Below are 18143 nucleotides of genomic sequence, written 5' to 3' on the forward strand. Positions count from 1 at the left end.
GCACTGATCAATTTTCATCGCCAGGCTCTTCCCCCTTCCCCATCTCTCCTGAAGTCAACAGCAGCAGCTAGGTGCAGTCCCTCATGTGCTGGTTATCGTTCGATAGCTTACCTGGCCTTAATTCATACATCAGCCTCGATAGCAAGCACCTGCAGTCTATTTAACTAGAGGGTGCATCACAACCAAGCCTAAACCTGTCCTCAACTGGCATTCCTGCGTGCGCATTGCCTGTAGAAGTTGCTGGATAGCAATCAGGAGCAAATAGCTGGCAGATTTTCCCCCTCCATAAACCAAGTCACCGTGGTCAATTCCTACGCCACCGCCCAGTGGCGGGATCAGCCAAGTTTGCACTGAGCAGGCACCGAACCTGGGACCTACGTACGCCGAATGGCTCAGCTACTCACTGATTAAGTGGGCTTATTCATCTGGGCTGGAGGGCAGGAGATGGGGTGGAGGGCACCATTGTAACTCTCTCCCCACATCCATTTGCTAAGTAATTTGGGGTTTTTGTTAACCTGCTTTATCCTGGTATCGAATGTCCATTTTGAAGGTGGGATCAAGCTTTTACAAATACTGTATTTTCATTGGCCAAAATGGATATTTTCACAGCCAGACTTTGGAAGACAGATGCGGGTGCATCATAAGTTGGATTGTGTCAAACTTTTGACAACTTTTAGTGTCAAAATAGAAAGAGATGCTGAGGACTTGCGAAGCCATCATCAGCCCCCAGAGCTGGACAATAACCAGGTGAGTAAACTCTAGAATTAATGTTTCACCTCAAGAAGTTTAAGTTAAGATTAAAGTCTTCCGTATCTTTGTGTGTAGTAATATATTTTCAGTGAAGCAGACATCATAATGAGTTAAAACTTCTTTTTTTAAATCCTGAAGAGCATTTTGCCATATGTGGATTACAGAGAAACATAACTGTGGCCCAAGCTCGGTATTCAACTGGAAAGAAGTATGAGCCGCTTACAACTGCATCTGGAATGAAACTTCTCCCTGGCAGTGTTTTAGCAAAAATGTTGTTTAATCTGACTTGGGGGATCATTTCCTTTTCGGTGCTGACGACACGTGACAGGGCAGAGTGCCCGAGTGTTGCACGCACGCACTTGCAGTGCTGCGTCAAGATTTTAAACAGATATGCATGCTTACCTGAATAAGAATATCTGCAGATATTTCATCGGACTTCTCTTGCGTTACATTCTGAATTTGAAGAAAATGGCTTTGAACAGTCTTTCCAGATCCCTCTGCCTCCCTAGGTGGAAGGGTCTTCTCTGGGGCCGGTTTGCTTTGCTGTTCTTTAAGTACAGGGGTTGCAGCTGCTTTCTGGAACTGGTTTGAAGGGGCCAACTGCGATGCACCTACTTTCTGTGCTGTGGGCCTCCTCTCTTTGCTAGCGTCTACACCAGAGGCTTCCTCGTTCATATCGATCTGGGCCTCCATCATGGAAATCTTTAAAATGTCTGTTTCCAGCGACTTTTTGGAAGATTGCACCGTGTAATAGTTTGTCGCCATAACTGAACTCTCTGAGCTGCCACTGGCCGTTTTCGTGATGGTAGTGGCTTGGTTATTCCCAAAGGTTATTTTGGTGACCGTTGCTCCTTGCGTTATGATGGGTGGCTGTGCCTGCAAATGTCAACAGAAGCCCTACAGTAACCATTAAACCACAATGGGAGAACAGAGCAGAACAGTCTGGAACGTTTCTAAAAGTTACTCAGAATCAGACCAGTTCTGCCGAATCTGAGGAAGGGTCTACAACTGAAACATTGATCCAGCTTTCCTCTGACGGAGCTGCTGTGCGTTTCCAGCATTTTCTGTTTTTATTTCAGTTTCCAGCATTTGAAGTTTTTTTTGCTCTGTATCTCTGAATCGGTCAAGATCTGGAATGTCACAGTAGGCTGATCTAGGGACTGAACCCTCCCCATGCCCGCCCCACCCAATCAAACTCAGTGCTCCTCCCGTGGATCAGTTCTAAGTACACTGCCCAGTGTCAAGCTGAGCCATGACGACCAGAAAATTCCCAGGTTTGATCCCTGACCTGCACTGAGCTATTGGATCTTTAGACAGGGTGGTATTAGGTATTCTATAATTGGCCACAGTACTCTGGGATTGTGACGGAGGGGGAATAGTAAATCAGACAGTGCCGTCCATTCCTGATTGTTATTCAGTGACCACTCCTGAAAATGGCTTGTGCGCAGGTGTCTAGCGAACACAGGATTAGGCTTGGCCGTGATGCTGCCCACAGTCAAATAGCCTCCCAACACTCCAGCTAAGCTCACACGTGAAGAATGGCCACTTGTGCAAGAGTCGAGAAGGTGGCCAGAATCCATGAAACTGCAGCTCAGCTTGGAGGGAGGGGAGAGAGAACCTCACACTCAACTAGCTAACGCAAGGAAATGAGAATATTTACAGTGCTTAGAAAAAAAAATATTAAATTTGTAATACTTACAACTTAGCCTAGCTAAAAAGGAAGTTATAAAGGAAATATTACCTTGTACTTATCCCTCGAAGTATTTGTGTTTTAAATGCTTAAATTTGCCCTGTTCCACCAGCCTTGTTGGCTCAGATACAGCAAGTCGATTCCTCTACACGATGCTGATAGGAAAGTGCAAAGAGGCTACAAACTAACGAGATGAAAGTCTTGCCTGTCTGATCACTGTAAAATGAATCGAGTCTCAATTCAGTTCCTGGTGAGCATGACCCACTGCACCAAACCGCTCCTATTTTGACACTACATTGGCAGTCTCAGTCGCCGAGGCCACAGAATGGCTGGTCCAGGAAATGGGAAAATGTCACACGGGTGTAGTATGGGACATCTTTCTTTGGCCGAGGTAGAATGCCAAGGCAGACTAGAATACAGAGGTGAAAGGCCAGTACCTAATCCACTGACAATACAGTCCCCCAAAACAATTTGCTGGCCAAAGGGCATGGTAACCGACATTGTACTATATATAATTACATTGAATTTGGAGCCCAGAAACAAGCCATTTGGCCCAACTGGTCTATGCCGATGATTTTATGCTCCACCATATTTTAGCTAATCCTATCAGCATAACCTTCTATTCTTTTCTCCTTCATGTACTTATCTAGCTTCACCTTAAATGTATATCTGCTATTCACCTCAACTACTCCTAGTCAGTGAGTTCCACATTCTCACCACTCTCTGGATAAAGACGTTCCTCCTGAATTCCCTATTGGATTTATTAGTGACTATCTTATATTTATGGCCCCTAGTTTGGACTCCCCTTCAAGTGAAAACATCTTCTCTATCAAACCTCTTCATAATTTTAATGACCTCTATTAGGTCACCCCTCGGCCTTCTCTTTTCAAGAGAAAAGAGCCCCAGCCGGTTCACTCTTTCCTGATGGTTATAACCTCTCATACATGTTCCCAGGTAAATGCCAGGGTTACTTTGTAAGCAGTTGCTGAAAGATGCAGATTAGCTTGGAGAGGTTTGACCTCCAATCCTACATGTGAGCAAGTGCTGATGTCCACCCGGTGACTTGCCTGACTGCACAACTGAGATCAGGAACAAACCGTGAAGAAACGTTGGTGCAAACACCTCATCCCATCAATATTTGGCATATCCTGCTGGAGTCCCAAAACACTATGCTTCTTTTTTTAATTTAAACATGATACATTTTAGCTTTGAATTCCAAGTATTGCACTTGGAAGGGTAATACTGTACTACGGCAAGTGAGCAGGCTCACTTCATCTACTGTTGACACCACAGTCTTGGCAAAACAGCTCCTGCAATTCTCATGCTGCAACTGAAATTAATAAACATCCCAGTGTACTTTAATCTGGAATGATGATGGAAGAAACCCTGAGCCAATTAATGCAACATGCAGAAACCAATCAGCTACAGACTTTCTGTTCCAGAGCAGAGGGACAAAGTCCTCGAATCAGTACTAAGTTGGTTAAAAGCAAATCCAGGAAAAACTTCTTCAAAACAAAGGGATGTGAATACAGAGTACACTATCCCTGATAGTTTCAAGGAAGTACAGGTATTAAGGAATATGGAGTAAAAAGTCAAGGAATTTGGATTAAAAAGGTAAGAGTTGGTCATGGCTAACAAAATGGCAGAGCAGATTTTTGGGCTGTATAAACTTCTGAGAAAACACACTAAAATATTCTTTTATACATTAGTAGATAACACAGAGAAAACTAATTGTGGCAGCTTCAATAGATCGCGAGTCATTGACTTCTAATCTCCTGAACTCATTCTAGTTTTTAAAACAGTGCATTCCTACTCGTTCTATCTGCTAAACCACTCTTACCAGAAAAATCTGCATTTTAAAAACATGCAGTGTTAAGAACATAAGAAACACGAGCAGGAGTAGGCCATACGGCTCATCAAGCCTACTCCACCATTCAATAAGATCACAGCTGATCTTCTGCATCAACTCCACTTTCCCAGCCGATCCCCATATCCCTTGATTCCCTTAGTGCCTAAACATCTATCGATCGCAGTGTTGAATATACTCATCGATTGAGCATCCACAGCCCTCTGGGGTAGAGAATTCAATCAAGTTATTGGGAAAGAGAAAGGACGGGGCATTCGGGACTGCTGAAATTCAGTGCGTAAAAACAAAGGGCCCAAGTTTCCACATGATTTGCGCCTGATTTTTTAGGAGCAACTGGTGTAGAACGGACTATCTTAGAAATCGCAATTCTCCACATTTTTTTTTCTGCAGTTCTAGTCAGGTAGAACAGTTCTACTTTGGAACAGAATTTTTTCTTCAAAAGGGGGCATGTCCGGCCACTGACGCCTGATTTGAAAGTTTCCACAGTGAAAACGTACTCCAAACTAAAGTAGAATGGAGCAAGTGAAGATTTTTGTAGAACTGAAAAAACCTGTTGTACACATTAAAAAATCAGGCACAGGTTACAAATTAGGCGTCCTTAACGAGGTGAGGGGGGGGGGGGGGGGAAGGGAACTCATTAAATTCTACAATAAATCCTTATTTATACTTCTACAAATATTATACAAATAAATCCAACCTGAATAAACATTTATAAGCAAAGAAAAGATTAAATAAACCATCTTCCTACCTGTGTGAAAGTGCTTCAGGCACGGAGAATGCTGCAGTCAGCCTGAGGCGCCCGGGGGGGGGGGGGGGGGTAGGGGAGAGGAGGCACCCGTTCTTCCTGCGGGAGGGTGGGGGGGGGGGGGGAAGAGGAAAAGAGAGAGAGGAGGCACCCGTTCTTCCCGTGGGGGGGTGGGGGGGGGGGGGGGGGGGAAGAAGAGAAGAGGCGCCCGTTCTTCCCGCAGGGGGGTGGAGGGAAGGAGACAGTGAGAAGGCTGCAAGTGCTGATGGCAATGTGCTTTTATTAAAAAAATGTTCAAAAATTAAACAGCTACAAAAATGGCCGAGTGCCAATGTTTTTTTCACACTGAGCATGCGCGAACGCTCCAACGCGCACGCGCAGCGTTGCCGGCAGGAAAAAAAATAATTTAAATAGTACCTGCCCCCTCCCACTTACAAAATCGGCGCGAGTGTAGGCTCCGCCCCCCTGGGCGCCGCGCCAGGCAGACAAGGAGCTGCAGAACGCTCCAGAATCGCGAGTTTTTTTTTTAGGCGCCGTTTTAGGCGCGAAAAACGGGCGCCCAGCTCGGAGGGGCGCCCGTTTTTTATCGTGTGGAAACTTGGGCCCAAAGAATTAAAATTAGTATATAAAATCAATCCCTGGTTCAAGACAAGTTAGCAGATTTCGGCCGAGACAGTAGCAGGTTTTTGCTATATTTGGCCTTGCACTCCTGGTTTGGGATGGGTAGGGGGACATCAGTAAAGTTTCTGTCTATTGATCATTATTCAGGAGAGGAGGGAAAGACCGTAAATAGTTAGGTTAAAACACACACAAACACAGACCAATAGCATTTAAGGCAATCAAGTCCCAATCACTTGAGACAGTTCCAGTGACTACATCACCAACCATCAGTGTGAATGTTACTGACCTATTTCATGCAGCACGCTATTACCCACTCTGATCCCTGCTATCTTTAGAATGTGGCAAAGAGCAAAACGGTGTTGAAACTGCTGACATACTCCCAGCTATTATGCAATGGTGTTACCTGGCCAGGAAGATGCCGTTCCGACGAGACTGACTGGTGTTTTATGACTAGCTGGGTTTTATCTGGCTGGTGCTGTAGATGTGGGGGCTGCAACTGTGCCTTCTGTTGTGCTTGCTGGAGCAGTTTGGGAAGTTGCTGCTGTGTTTGTGCTTTCACTGCAATCACCTGCACCATAGTTTGCTGTGTCTGGGTTGTTGCTGCAGACACTTGTTGCAGTGCCAGAGATTTGGTCTGGGTCACCTCCCGATGTTGAAGCAGTTGTTTCTGTTGCTGCTGGGGCAGCTGCATCGCTGTGTTGGACCTGTAGAAGAGGCCTGTTTGTGGGTCCAATGTGTCCCCATCTTCTACTTCACTTTCTTCGGCCTCGGAGTCGTCTTGCTTGGCTGCAGCACCCTGACTGGTGACTGCTTGTAATTTTATCGGGATCTGGATACAGATTTTAGGAATGAAGCAACCAAAAGAAAATTAATGCAAGACAAATTTGGAACTCAACATTTTAAAAAGTTTTCCATTTTTTGGAAGTATGGGGAAGAGAAATACAAACCAGGTTATCATGTAGGGAAGAAGTCCTTCTCCAGAATTTTTAGTACAATGGAATAAAAGATCAATTCTGCTGAAGTCCCTGAGCCAGAAGGTGCAGGTTCAAGTCCCACTCTGGGACTTGAGCGCATGATCTAGACTGACCCACTAGTGCAGCACGGAGCACGGTCGAAGGTGTGCCAAAATGAGGCCGTGTCTGCCTGTTCCAAAAGGTTCGGGTTGACATTAAAGATCCCATGGCACTATTCGAAAAGCAGTGTGTGTCTAGTTTTATGCAAATACTTCTTCCTCAAATCAAAGCCACCATCAAAAATGTGTCGTCTGGTCACATGTGGGATCTCGTGCACTAAATGGACACAGCATTTGCCTACATAACAAGTTACTTCAACTTTAAAGTAATTCTTTGTATGTGGAAGCACTGATATATTTCTGAGATGTGTTAAAGCATCAAGTCATCTTGTAAAAATAAAGTTAGAGTTGGCATATTTTTTCAATGTGAAACCTGTTTTAACATATCCGTACTCTGAATTGTTTCAATCATTCTTGTTTCAAAATGATTCCCAAAAAAATTCATCTTTACGTTACTGTCAAGTAAATGGCCAGTAATCATCATTCAAATTGACAATTTTAAGCTCCTAGATGTTTGTTCAATAGGGCGTTCTACATCTACAAAAACCTGAACCAGGGACATTTTGAATGACAAATTAACAGGAACTGTTTGGATTAGAAAAACATGATTTTACTTCTTCTCAAGTTGCAGATGTTGTTGATAAAGCACCATTTACTAAGAACAGAAGAAATAAGAGCAGGAGCACTTTCAGGCCCTTTGAGCCCGTTCTGCCATTCAATAAGATCATAGAAACATAGAAAATAGGTGCAGCAGTAGGCCATTCCTGCTTTCTCGTCATACCCCTTGATCCCCCTAGTAGTAAGGACTTCATCTAACTCCTTTTTGAATATATTTAGTGAATTGGCCTCAACAACTTCCTGTGGTAGAGAATTCCACAGGTTCACCACTCTCTGGGTGAAGAAGTTTCTCCTCATCTCGTCATGGCTGATCTTTGATTTCAACTCCCCTTTTCCAACCTCGGTCTTGAATATACTCAACGACTGAGCATCCACATCCCTCTGGGGTAGAGAATTCCAAAGATTCACAACCCTTATCTCAGACCTCTTATCCTGAGACTATGTTACTAGTTCTAGACTCTCCAACCAGGGGAAAACAGCCTCTCAGCATCTACCCCGTCAAGCTCCCCCAGAATCTTGCCCATATTGCTTGGTGGCAGGCCACCTTCCTGAGCAACTGATTTTTTTTTTTACAAATGAATGGTCTGTTGGGCTACTTCAGAGGATACTACGAGGCAACACATAACTGGAGTCACCTGTAGGCCAGACAGGGTTGGTGGGTGTGGCAGTTTCCTGTCACTGAATGACATTAGTGAACTAATTGGGTTCCAACAATTTTCATAGCTTTTTTTTCCTAGTGCAAATCCACAAATTTAATTTCACTATTCGCCATGGTAGAGTTGGAATTCAATCAGGGTGGTCAGACGATATGGTTTTACTGCAATTATGTTCTTATGTAGGTCTTGTTGTTTGTGGGATTTTGCTGTGTGCAAGATAGCTGCTACGTTTAGTTTTATTTATGTTTGAGACACGATTGGCACTATATAAATCAAATCTTTCTTTATTCCAGTCAGTTACACTGTAAGCAAACTTGGTAGGACACTGAATACCTTTCATTTTACGTTTAGTCCTGCTTTGCTAAAAATGCCTCACAGTGTAAAACAATCTTATTTCCAGCACACTAACTAACCTATAGATGCAAGCATATAAAAAGGACAAGAATAGATCATCAAGCCCATCAATGCACACTCTACCCATTAGATAGTACAATCTTGTGTACTACCCTCCCCAACTGCGAGTAAGCCTAACTACCGAGCAAGGGGAAAACCCGTGACCAATTTCAGGAAAAACCCTGGGAAATTCTTCCCAATTCCCTAAAGCCTTGATTAAGCAAGCTCCAGATGTGTGGAAAGTCAGTCAATCGATTGAGAGAACAGGTCAGGTGACTCCATTTTCTTGTAGAGTGCCAAGTCTTTGTGACAATAATTTCTTATGACATTGCAATTCTGGGTGGGTGTTTTGAACCTGCTAGCTCAACTCTCGGTCAATGCACTGCATGATTCTGCAGCACAAGCGGAGTTCTGAAGAATACACTCAGCAACAGCCTGACAAACTACAATCAAATCTCAAAAGGTATTGCTCTCTTCCTATCAGCAACTGCATTATTGTTTTTTTTTTTTAAATCAATTTTCTCCCCTCCTTGCTGAGGACAACTACCCAACAGCACCAATTGGCACCCCATCCACCACCTTAAAACACTCACTCCCTCCACCACCGGCGCACCGTGGTTGCAGTGTGCACAATCTACAAGATGCCCTGCAGTAACTCGCCAAGGCATCTTCAACAACACCTCCCAAACCCACGACCTCTACTGCCTAGAAGGACAAGGGCAGCAGGCGCATGGGAATACCATTACCTCCAAGTTTCTCTCCAAGTCACACACCATCCTGACTTTGAAATATATCGGCCGCTCCTTCACAATCGCTGGGTCAAAATCCTGGAATTCCATCCCTAACAGCACTATGGGAGCACCTTCACCACACGGACTGCAGAGGTTCAAGAAGGCGGCTCACCACCACCTTCTCAAGGGCGATTAGGGATGGCCAATATATTTTGGCCTTGCCAGCAATGCCCGTACCCCAGGAATGAATTTTTTTTTAATTTTGCCCTCTGATACCTCACCCAAATAGCCATGGGGCCATGGTGTGTCGACAAGTTCTTGATCATGGGGGTCACCCAATCGTGTCCTCATCTGATGTACAAGTGCATACATTGCCTGCAGGATTGGCTGAATAGTGATCAGAAGCGAGAAGCCTGGCTGAATTTCCTCTCCATGCAATTGTAGCATTTTACTGCTTTATGACTTTAAAGTCAGCAGCTCCCAAGTGCTGAATTCAGCAGAGGCAGCTAATAGATCATTGGAATGAGTATGCGATGTCTTGAGTGCCCACCTCTGTAGATGGGGGGTGGGGTGGACCTCTGGTTGCAACTCGGGGGATATTTTTGGCACATTCCTTTGAGCCGATGGTGGGCCCAGCAACTGGAGTTGCAAGTGGGAGAGCTCCGAGCCAAGAGTGCAGACGAGCAGCAGCTCCTGAAGCAAGAACAAGGGCGAGGAGTGCTGGTGTAGAGGGCTGAGGCAGGGAGAGCCAAAACTTCCAAAATGCAGAACAGCGAGCCCGAGTGCAATCTTAGGACTCTCAATTATCTACCAGCTTCCACTCTCCACCTGAAAGGGGTGTTCTCCATTACAGCAAATAAATTCCTTCTTTAGAATTTTCTAACTGATCCCACTGGCAGTGCAATTTGTAAACGGACAGTATCCGAGCCGAGTCATTACCTGCTGTAGAATGTGTGTGACTGCGATCGCGGAGGACGTTGGGACTGATTTCATCACTGCAGGAGGCTGTGCTGTCTGCTGCTGTTGACCACTTGGTAGAAGCGACGTCAGTGTCACTTCGCCAGAACCAACGTTGGAACTGGACACTGTTGCTTTGATACTTTTCCCTACATTAGAAAGGATGCAGGGTCATTGACAAAAGTTATGTGCAAGCGGCAAGTAACACAATTGAAAACAACAAAATTGCACAAGTGTGCATGTGCAAGTGGAGCTGGAAGAAAGTGAAAGTCCTGGTACTAAATCAAAGTGCAACGCTTTACCTTCCTGCAAGCGTCCCCTCTCAATTTTGTGATACAAGGGACATTTCCTCAGGAAACCTGGCACGGAATAGGTTCTATTTAGGTGGCTCTGAAGATATATTCGAACCCCACAACACACTTTTTTGCATTGCTGACAGACACAATTTACAAAAGGGGAAGGACCAGAAAAATCCCACTGCTCCCATGGGCTTTTACACCAAGTTGACAAATGTGATGTACTTCTAAAATCTAACAGACCCAAACATGCACATTGTTGATACGATTCCCAATACTAGTGCCAGTGAAGTGTTGCAAAACAGACTTGGGAGAATAGTATCAATTGGTTTCTTCATTTCATTGGTTAACTTTTCAGAAATAAATTCTGCTGGTTTCTGGCTTCAGAACACACTCTACCTCACGATCCACACTATAGGCTTCAGACAGTTTTCCAAGAGGTGGGCTGGAGGAATTTAGTGCAGATTAAAGCAGATACGGTGAAGTTAACTGCAGCACAGGGCGATTTGCAGGCATTTGGGAGCACTTTCACCACACGGACTGCAGCCGTTCAAGGCGACGGTTCACCAGCACCTTCTCAAGGGCAATTGGAGATGGGCAATAAAATGCCGGTCTTGTCAGCGACGCCCACATGAATGAATGAAAGATAGTTTTTTAAAAAATCAATTTCGAATTGAACAAAAAGCTGGTTAGGCCACAACACCAATCCACAGGGTCACCTGGGCCAGGCTGCCCATGCCCCATACAAGCTCTGGTGCTCATCACCACAGGTAGACTATGAGGAGGAGTGGAGGGTGAATGTGGACTGGGAAACACTTGAAGCTGCACCATTGCCATCTTCCTAACAACACAGCTTAAACGCTAATACAGGCACATAGTTAACACCAGTAAACTTCCATAAACCTGCCCTGTAATTAAACAAGGAAGTTTCCCCTGAAGCGCTTCTGCATTACTCTGCAACAAACCCAAGGAGAAGTTTAGTATAGTTTTGAGTAGACGATAGGCAGACTTCCAAAATCCCTCAGCTAGTGAGAGCTTACTGGTCTTCATTCTCAATTACTAAAATAATGGCAATAATCTTTCACATGTATGTTCTGCTCTAATGTACATATCTCTATAGTTTGTCAGTTTGTTTGGGTAAAGAGGGCAGGGAGTGCCATGGGGAATATTTAACAAAAATTACAAACATCTGATGACGGCAAGTGAGAATTCAAGCCATACAAGTGCGGATCACTGAATGGCGTGTCAATTTTCCTTTCCATGCGCATGTAAAATTCCAGTCAATACCCAATATGCAAAGCAATTTACAGTAATGACCCAGCCCCATTAAGTTTTCCACACTTGCTTCAGGAGCATTTTCTCCTGGCCCCTCCACACACACACTGACTGGACTTTCTGATGTCAGCTTCCTGCTCAAGAGCTGTGCCCAAAACTGCTGAAATGCTGCCACCTAGTGGCTTTTGAAAAAAGGTTTGGGAAAATTATATTACGAATTGCGTACCAATAACCGAGATGTACCAACTTACACCTCGATCACGTAAAAAAAAATCTTCCGTGATTGCCTCTTTCCCACTTTCTCATTCTTCACGTCCATCTGTATCTTTGTCCACCATTCACTGTCTGCTTACGACTCACGCACAATCCTCATTGTAGTGTCTACCTCCATTTCTCCAGAGTCTCCCCTTCGCCTTGCCTCTCTGTGTTTCCCAATAATCTTGTCTGGCTCTCGCACATCTTCCTTTACTGATGTACTCAATGCCTGTCCCATACCTTTTTCAGAATACTGCCCCATCCACTTCAAGTAATGTGAGGCCTGTCTGCCCCCTCTCGTGGACGTAAAGGATTCCATGGCTCTATTTCGAAGAGGAGCAGGGGAGTTATCCCCGGTGTATTGGCCAATATTTATTCCGCAACCAACATCACTTTAAAAAAAATTATTTGGCCATTATCACAGTGCTGAATGTGGGAGCTGGCTGTGCGCAAATTGGCTCCCATGTTCACTACATGACTTCAGTGACAACACTTCAAAAGTACTTCATTGGCTATAAAGCGCTTTGGGAGGTCCTGAGGTTGTGAAAGGCGCTCTATAAATGCAAGTCTTCCTTTTTCTTTCTTTAATGCCCTTTTTGTATAAAATATATTGACATATAGTCCAATGGGATTTGTGTTTTTAAATGTACTGAGTAATGCGTGGTTTCACTCACCAAAGACTGTTTCCCCAGAGGAAATGATCCAATAAGGATCAGATGCAGCAAGGAATAAAAAAAAAAGAGAAATAAAGAAAGTTTGGAGGTGGAAGGACAAACACACTGGGTTACTGAGTTTCTTTTGCCTTTATTGGAAATTGAAAAATAACTTGCCTCAAGCTAGCTGGCGAGTGGCCTTTCCGACCCTCAGGTATAGAATTTTACTGACACATAGGACTTGCTGCTAATAACTATTGCGAAGAGAGTGAACAAAATAAATAGTTTGGCAGACAATCCCATGCCCTTTTCACACATTACAGGGTTGCCCTAGCATGGTGGTTATGTCACTGGACTAGTAATCCAGGGGCCTGGACTAATGATCTGGAGACAAGAGTTCAAATCACAACACGGCAGCTGGGGAATATAAATTCAGCTAATTAAATAGAAATCTGTAATAAAAAGCTAATATCAGTAATGGTGATCACGAAACTACCAGATTGTTGTAAAAAACCGATCTGGTTCACTAATGCCCTTTAGGGAGAGAAATCTGCTGCCCTTACCCGGTCTGGCCTAAATGTGACTCCAGACCCACAGCAATGTGGTGGACTCTTAACTGTCCTCTGAAATGGTCTATCAAGCCACTCAGTTGTATTCAAGAAGACATCTTCTCGAGGCTATTAAGGATGGGCAATAAATGCTGGCCAACCGGCGATGCCCACATCCCGTGAATGAAAGTGTTAACTTGGATAGCACTGCTAACCTTAAAGGGTTAAAGATTCAGTAAGCTTGCTTCTCACAAGGAATGTTCCTTTGGCAAATGCCTGTGAGGATACAATACTGCAAAGCTTCAGAACACACAAGGGAGACAAGTTGGCAGTAACATGGATCACAGTGCCGCATCAATGAAATCGGATTCACTCTTCAATAAATACAAATAAGCCGAGCTTGAAAATAATTTTTTCCATTCGAACTCCCTCTGCAGATCTTAACCTATGCAGGCAGTGGCGCGTGTTGGTGTATTGTGACAAGATTCACTGTTCAGCTAGCAGTACTCTACCGAGTAGCCATTTATTATTGCCGATCTTCGACAGTGAGTATTTGCAGGCTATTTGACTATGGAAGCTTTCGCAGCTGAACCCAATGCCTGTACACCCACACTTTTTAGATCTCAGTGGATAGCGGATCAGTATAGAAGATCCCTGGCTGTCTCTTTCCACTGCTCCTTAACCTAGGCACGCTAAGACTAACTGTAGCACACTTCCTCAAAGGAACCTAAAGGATAGCATAAATGGGCTAACACTGGATTAGCAAGAACAGAATATTAAGAGTCCACTTTATCAGCGTTGCAGCAACTCCACTATAAACTGGCACTAGATCAGCTTACAAAATTTCTAAGCCTCTCAGACTTTGACCTTCATGCGTGAGGCTGCAGAAGGTGATTGAAAGAGAATGCTGTTTAGACTGCGGTTTCTTTATAAAAGCCAGAAAAATAAATGATGTCTCTTTATCGTATATCTATGAATGTAACTCGAGTTTCGTAAACTTTTTCCATTTAAACTCAAGCTGCCTTGGAGGTCACTTACCGGAGCTGAAGTACTCAGAAGCCAGCTCCGAGTCGAGAGCTGTGATGGCCGGGCTTTCTGGAGACTGCCTCTTCTCCTGTGTCATCTGGATTGGAACTGCCATCTGACTGAGGTCGATAGTGGGCTGCCGAGGTTTAGACTCCAGCTTCTCTTTTCCTGTAGCGAATACAAAAGTATTCAAACTTGTTTCTGTCGGCCCACTTGGTTCCTCATCAAGATGGATTCAAACAAACTGCTTGAAAATCTGCACGTGTAAACATTTCAGCAGGAGGTACTGGATAGCCATCTCGAACAGGAACCTTGATTGATTTCTTTGCACCAGGTGAGGTCAGCTGAGTCGACATGGACCTGGGACCACTACAGATTGCTATCCACTGACTCCTGCTGGAATGAGTGTGCGCGCGTGTGCTTCATTAAACATACGCTCACAATTCCGTGAATGTACAAGTGCAAGGAGATAAAGTCATAAAAAAGCACGGAGTAGAAAAGTAAATACGTAGTAATAAATTTGTACAAGGCATTGGGTTGTGTCGTGTGACGGGAAAAGCTTACACTAGGATGTCTAGTTTGGCTCTCCATTCGATGGCGTCCTATGATGCCTAGTGAGGAAATGAGGTGCCTCCTGCAACAGGTCTCAGTGGGCAGGTCGATGTGACGTGTTCCATGGTCTGGGATGGCCACAGTCGCACTTGTGGAGGAGGTGGCCGCATCGTCCGTGCCCTGTACGGATTCGGTGGAGCGCTGCCCACTGTCTTTAGGGAGGTCGAAGCAAGACCCCTCTGCTGCTGGGTCAGCAATGAGGTATTGGTTCTTTAAAGGCATTGGGTACAGCAGTGTTAGAGAACTGTGTGTAGTTTTAGGCACCCTATTGCGTCAGGGACATTCAAGCCAGAGAGATTACAGAGCACAGATTTGCCATGATGATGCCAGTGATGAGAAACTATATTTACAAGGACAGACTTGAGATACTGGGACAATTTTCACTGGAGCAGAGAAGGCCAAGTGAAGATTCAACAAAGGTTTCCAAATTAAGAACGGCTTTGGTAAGGTGAAGCGGAAGAGACTATTTCTTCGGTTTGGGGAGTCAGTGACAAGAGTTCAGCAATTTGAAATCAGCAAAAGTTCGGAGAAATTTCTTTACACACGAGTTCTGTTGGAGCGTGAAATGCATTGCTACAGGGAGTGATCGAGGCAGAAACCACTGCATCTTTTAAGAAAAAGCTGAATAAATATTTAAAACTGGAAAATACATGGATATAGAGAATGAGAAGGGCAGTGGGATTAGATTTGGATTATTCCGGCAATGAACTGGCACAAACACAAGGAACGAATGACCTCCTGTTCTGTAAACTTCTATTATTGAGATGCTTCAACAAATTACTCCCCAATCACTGGCAATGGAGATCAGAACAGTTACTTGAAATAGAACAAAAGCCATCACCTATTTTCAAAGTTATGTCGTCCCTTTCAGCTTATAAATAGCTGTAACCAATGTTCCCTTGGCGCTCTGCAGCTCCTGCATAGCCAGCTCACCAGCATTTAAATAGGAAAAATCGCACATGTGCGATATTTTGTTGTGGCTGCGCACCCAAAAGAAAAATTAACGGTAACATTGGCTGTAACATAGTGCTATTTCTGGCAATCAACACTCAATTATAGCTAGCTAAACTAGCAGTGGTGAAGTGACATTTGTGGGTAACTCCATCTGGGCCATGTTGGAAGTGAGCAACTCCCAGCAGTCTTTTAGCTCCCTCCTTGCCATAAAGCATCTTGCCTCAGCCATCAACATCTATACTGTAGCACCCAAAGTGAAAAGATAAATAGTCATTGCACACCCCACAGTCAGAGTGGAACTGGCAGGACCCTGGGAACATATTGCCCAACCTGTGATTGTCCTTAGCAAAGGTACATGGCAAGGATGGAGCGAAAGGAATGGAGAAGGGAGGAAAGACACAGACACTCGTCACCACAGATTCAGATTAAAGACTTTTAAAGTGCCAGAGTGCGGGCCAAATCAGAAGAAGTGTTGAATGCAAGACCAGCCAATAACTTCCTTCATGGGCGGAGAGGCAGAGAGAGAGGCACAGCACCAGCATTTTAAGGCACAACCATGATTAAAATGAAAGTGCCGACGAGTGCAGAAACAGATGGGGCAAGGCTCCTTGGGACTTGGGCTGGGTAAGGGAGTAATTATTGAGGACTTGGGAACTCGAGTTTCAGTAATCCAGGATCCAGTCAGGCACAATCCTACTGTAGCAGTCCAAGATTAATAGTAAGTTAAAGGAGCTATTTCTGATGTGGGTAGTTTGTTACTGTAATACTGTAATCTGCCTCCCGGTGCATATGTCAAAAACTTGGTTGGTTCAGGGAGATCGAAGTTTCCTTAAAAACCTGTCAGCAGCTCAGAGTTTAAAGATTTGCCCACTCTTCCACCATCATAATAATTCTCTCCACTTTACAGGAAGATTAAACCAGCAGTTAAAAAAAAAAACTGCGATGCACACCTGTCTGCTGGAGTTCCAGGAGTGCTTTGATGGTGGATGTCGCAGACTGGGGTTCCCCAGAAACATCTTGGTAGATAATAGTGGGGCTGGTGTCCATGGCAACTTCGTGTTCTGCCCAATCCTGACTCCTTGATGAAATTACATGAACAACTTGCTGAGAGTCTGCAAACAAAGAAAGTTTATTAAGCCGCAGAACCCGACAATTTTAATTTTTACTTTGCTAAACAAACAAAAGTCCACATGGCTAGGCCATCATGTTGCAGCTGGCATACTGCATGTCGAACATTTTTTCTGTACATACACACACACACAAAGATACATAGTAAGCACTCCTGATGGCTCAGGTGATGTTGCTAATGTGAAGTTGAGCCGTACAGAGCAGAAGGTCCCAGGCTGGATTCCCATTTTGTGCCGAGTTCACTGATCTCAGCTGGGGGAGCTGAGAGGAGACTACAATTCGCCTCAGCACTCCTCGGCTGGTGCAAGTCAGCCAGCTTCCTGTTCAGTATCTCAGCCAAGGGAACTTGCTGGGAAGAGTCAGTGTGTGGATGCTAAGTGATGACTGAATAATCTTTAATGACCCTCCATGATCAAATATCCCACCAACACCATTTTGGCTCCCAGAGAAGGAATGCTTCGCCAAGGGTTGTTGGAGGGCAGTTGTCTTCCTTGGAAGCAATACCTTCAAAGTGAAGGGGTGAGAAAATTGACATATTTGCTTGGGAAAAATAGTGGTAAGCTGTTGCGTAGGAAGTCATCTCCTCGAGCCTATTCCACCATTCAATCAGATCATGGCTGATCTGTAACTCAACTTCATTTACCCACCTCGGCCTGCTCCCCGATTTCACTTCAACAGTCGAGCTCTAATTTTATTATGCTCCCTTTTTTCTGGCTTTCCCACCAGAGTAAATAGCTTTGCAATATCTGTATAAAATCCTTTTAAACACCTCAATTAGATCACCATTCAACCTTCTAAACAGAAGGCAATAGAAGGCAAGCTTATGCAATGTATCCATATCATTTAATTCTTTAAGCCATGGTATAATTCTGGCAAATCTGCGCTGCACACCCTCCAAGGCTAATAGTCCCTTCCTGAGGAGTGCGCCTAAAATTGAATGCAGTACAGCCCTTTGTATTCTAGCCCCGTTGAGATAAAGGCCAACAGTCCATTCGCTTTTTTGATTACTTTTCGTACCTTAACCAAGAGCATTTTGCTGCGATAGTGCTCCTCTTATAGTGATGTTCAATGTCCCAACATTAAAGCAGTAACACGGGGAAATACGCAAGCACTTTTGCAGGACAATGACAAATGGGGGCACACTGCAGCAGTTATCAATATGGTCTTCATTTCCTTTCCTGATGAAATTGACACTTCTCTTAACATAAGTTAACTCAGCTAAGTTCAAATAATCTGACTTTACCGTATAAAGCATTTATATGGCATTTTTCAGTGTTCAGAATAGCCCAAAGCCAT

The 18143-nt window shown here is 44.3% G+C and overlaps 1 protein-coding gene across 1 annotated transcript in view; it reads right to left on the bottom strand.

Annotated features, from left to right (window-relative positions):
• emsy (EMSY transcriptional repressor, BRCA2 interacting) overlaps positions 1-18143 on the bottom strand; it is a 73316-nt gene that overhangs the window by 11532 nt on the left and 43641 nt on the right. Inside the window, exons 17-21 of the mRNA XM_070891345.1 lie at positions 16670-16831; positions 14166-14321; positions 10083-10249; positions 6077-6502; positions 1153-1626 (exon numbers count right to left, since the gene is read on the bottom strand). Coding sequence (XP_070747446.1) covers positions 1153-1626; positions 6077-6502; positions 10083-10249; positions 14166-14321; positions 16670-16831 — 1385 coding nt within the window. The remainder of the gene's footprint in view (positions 1-1152; positions 1627-6076; positions 6503-10082; positions 10250-14165; positions 14322-16669; positions 16832-18143) is intronic.

The sequence above is a fragment of the Pristiophorus japonicus genome, chromosome 10 (genome assembly GCF_044704955.1).
Source record: "Pristiophorus japonicus isolate sPriJap1 chromosome 10, sPriJap1.hap1, whole genome shotgun sequence".
NCBI lineage: Eukaryota > Metazoa > Chordata > Chondrichthyes > Pristiophoridae > Pristiophorus > Pristiophorus japonicus.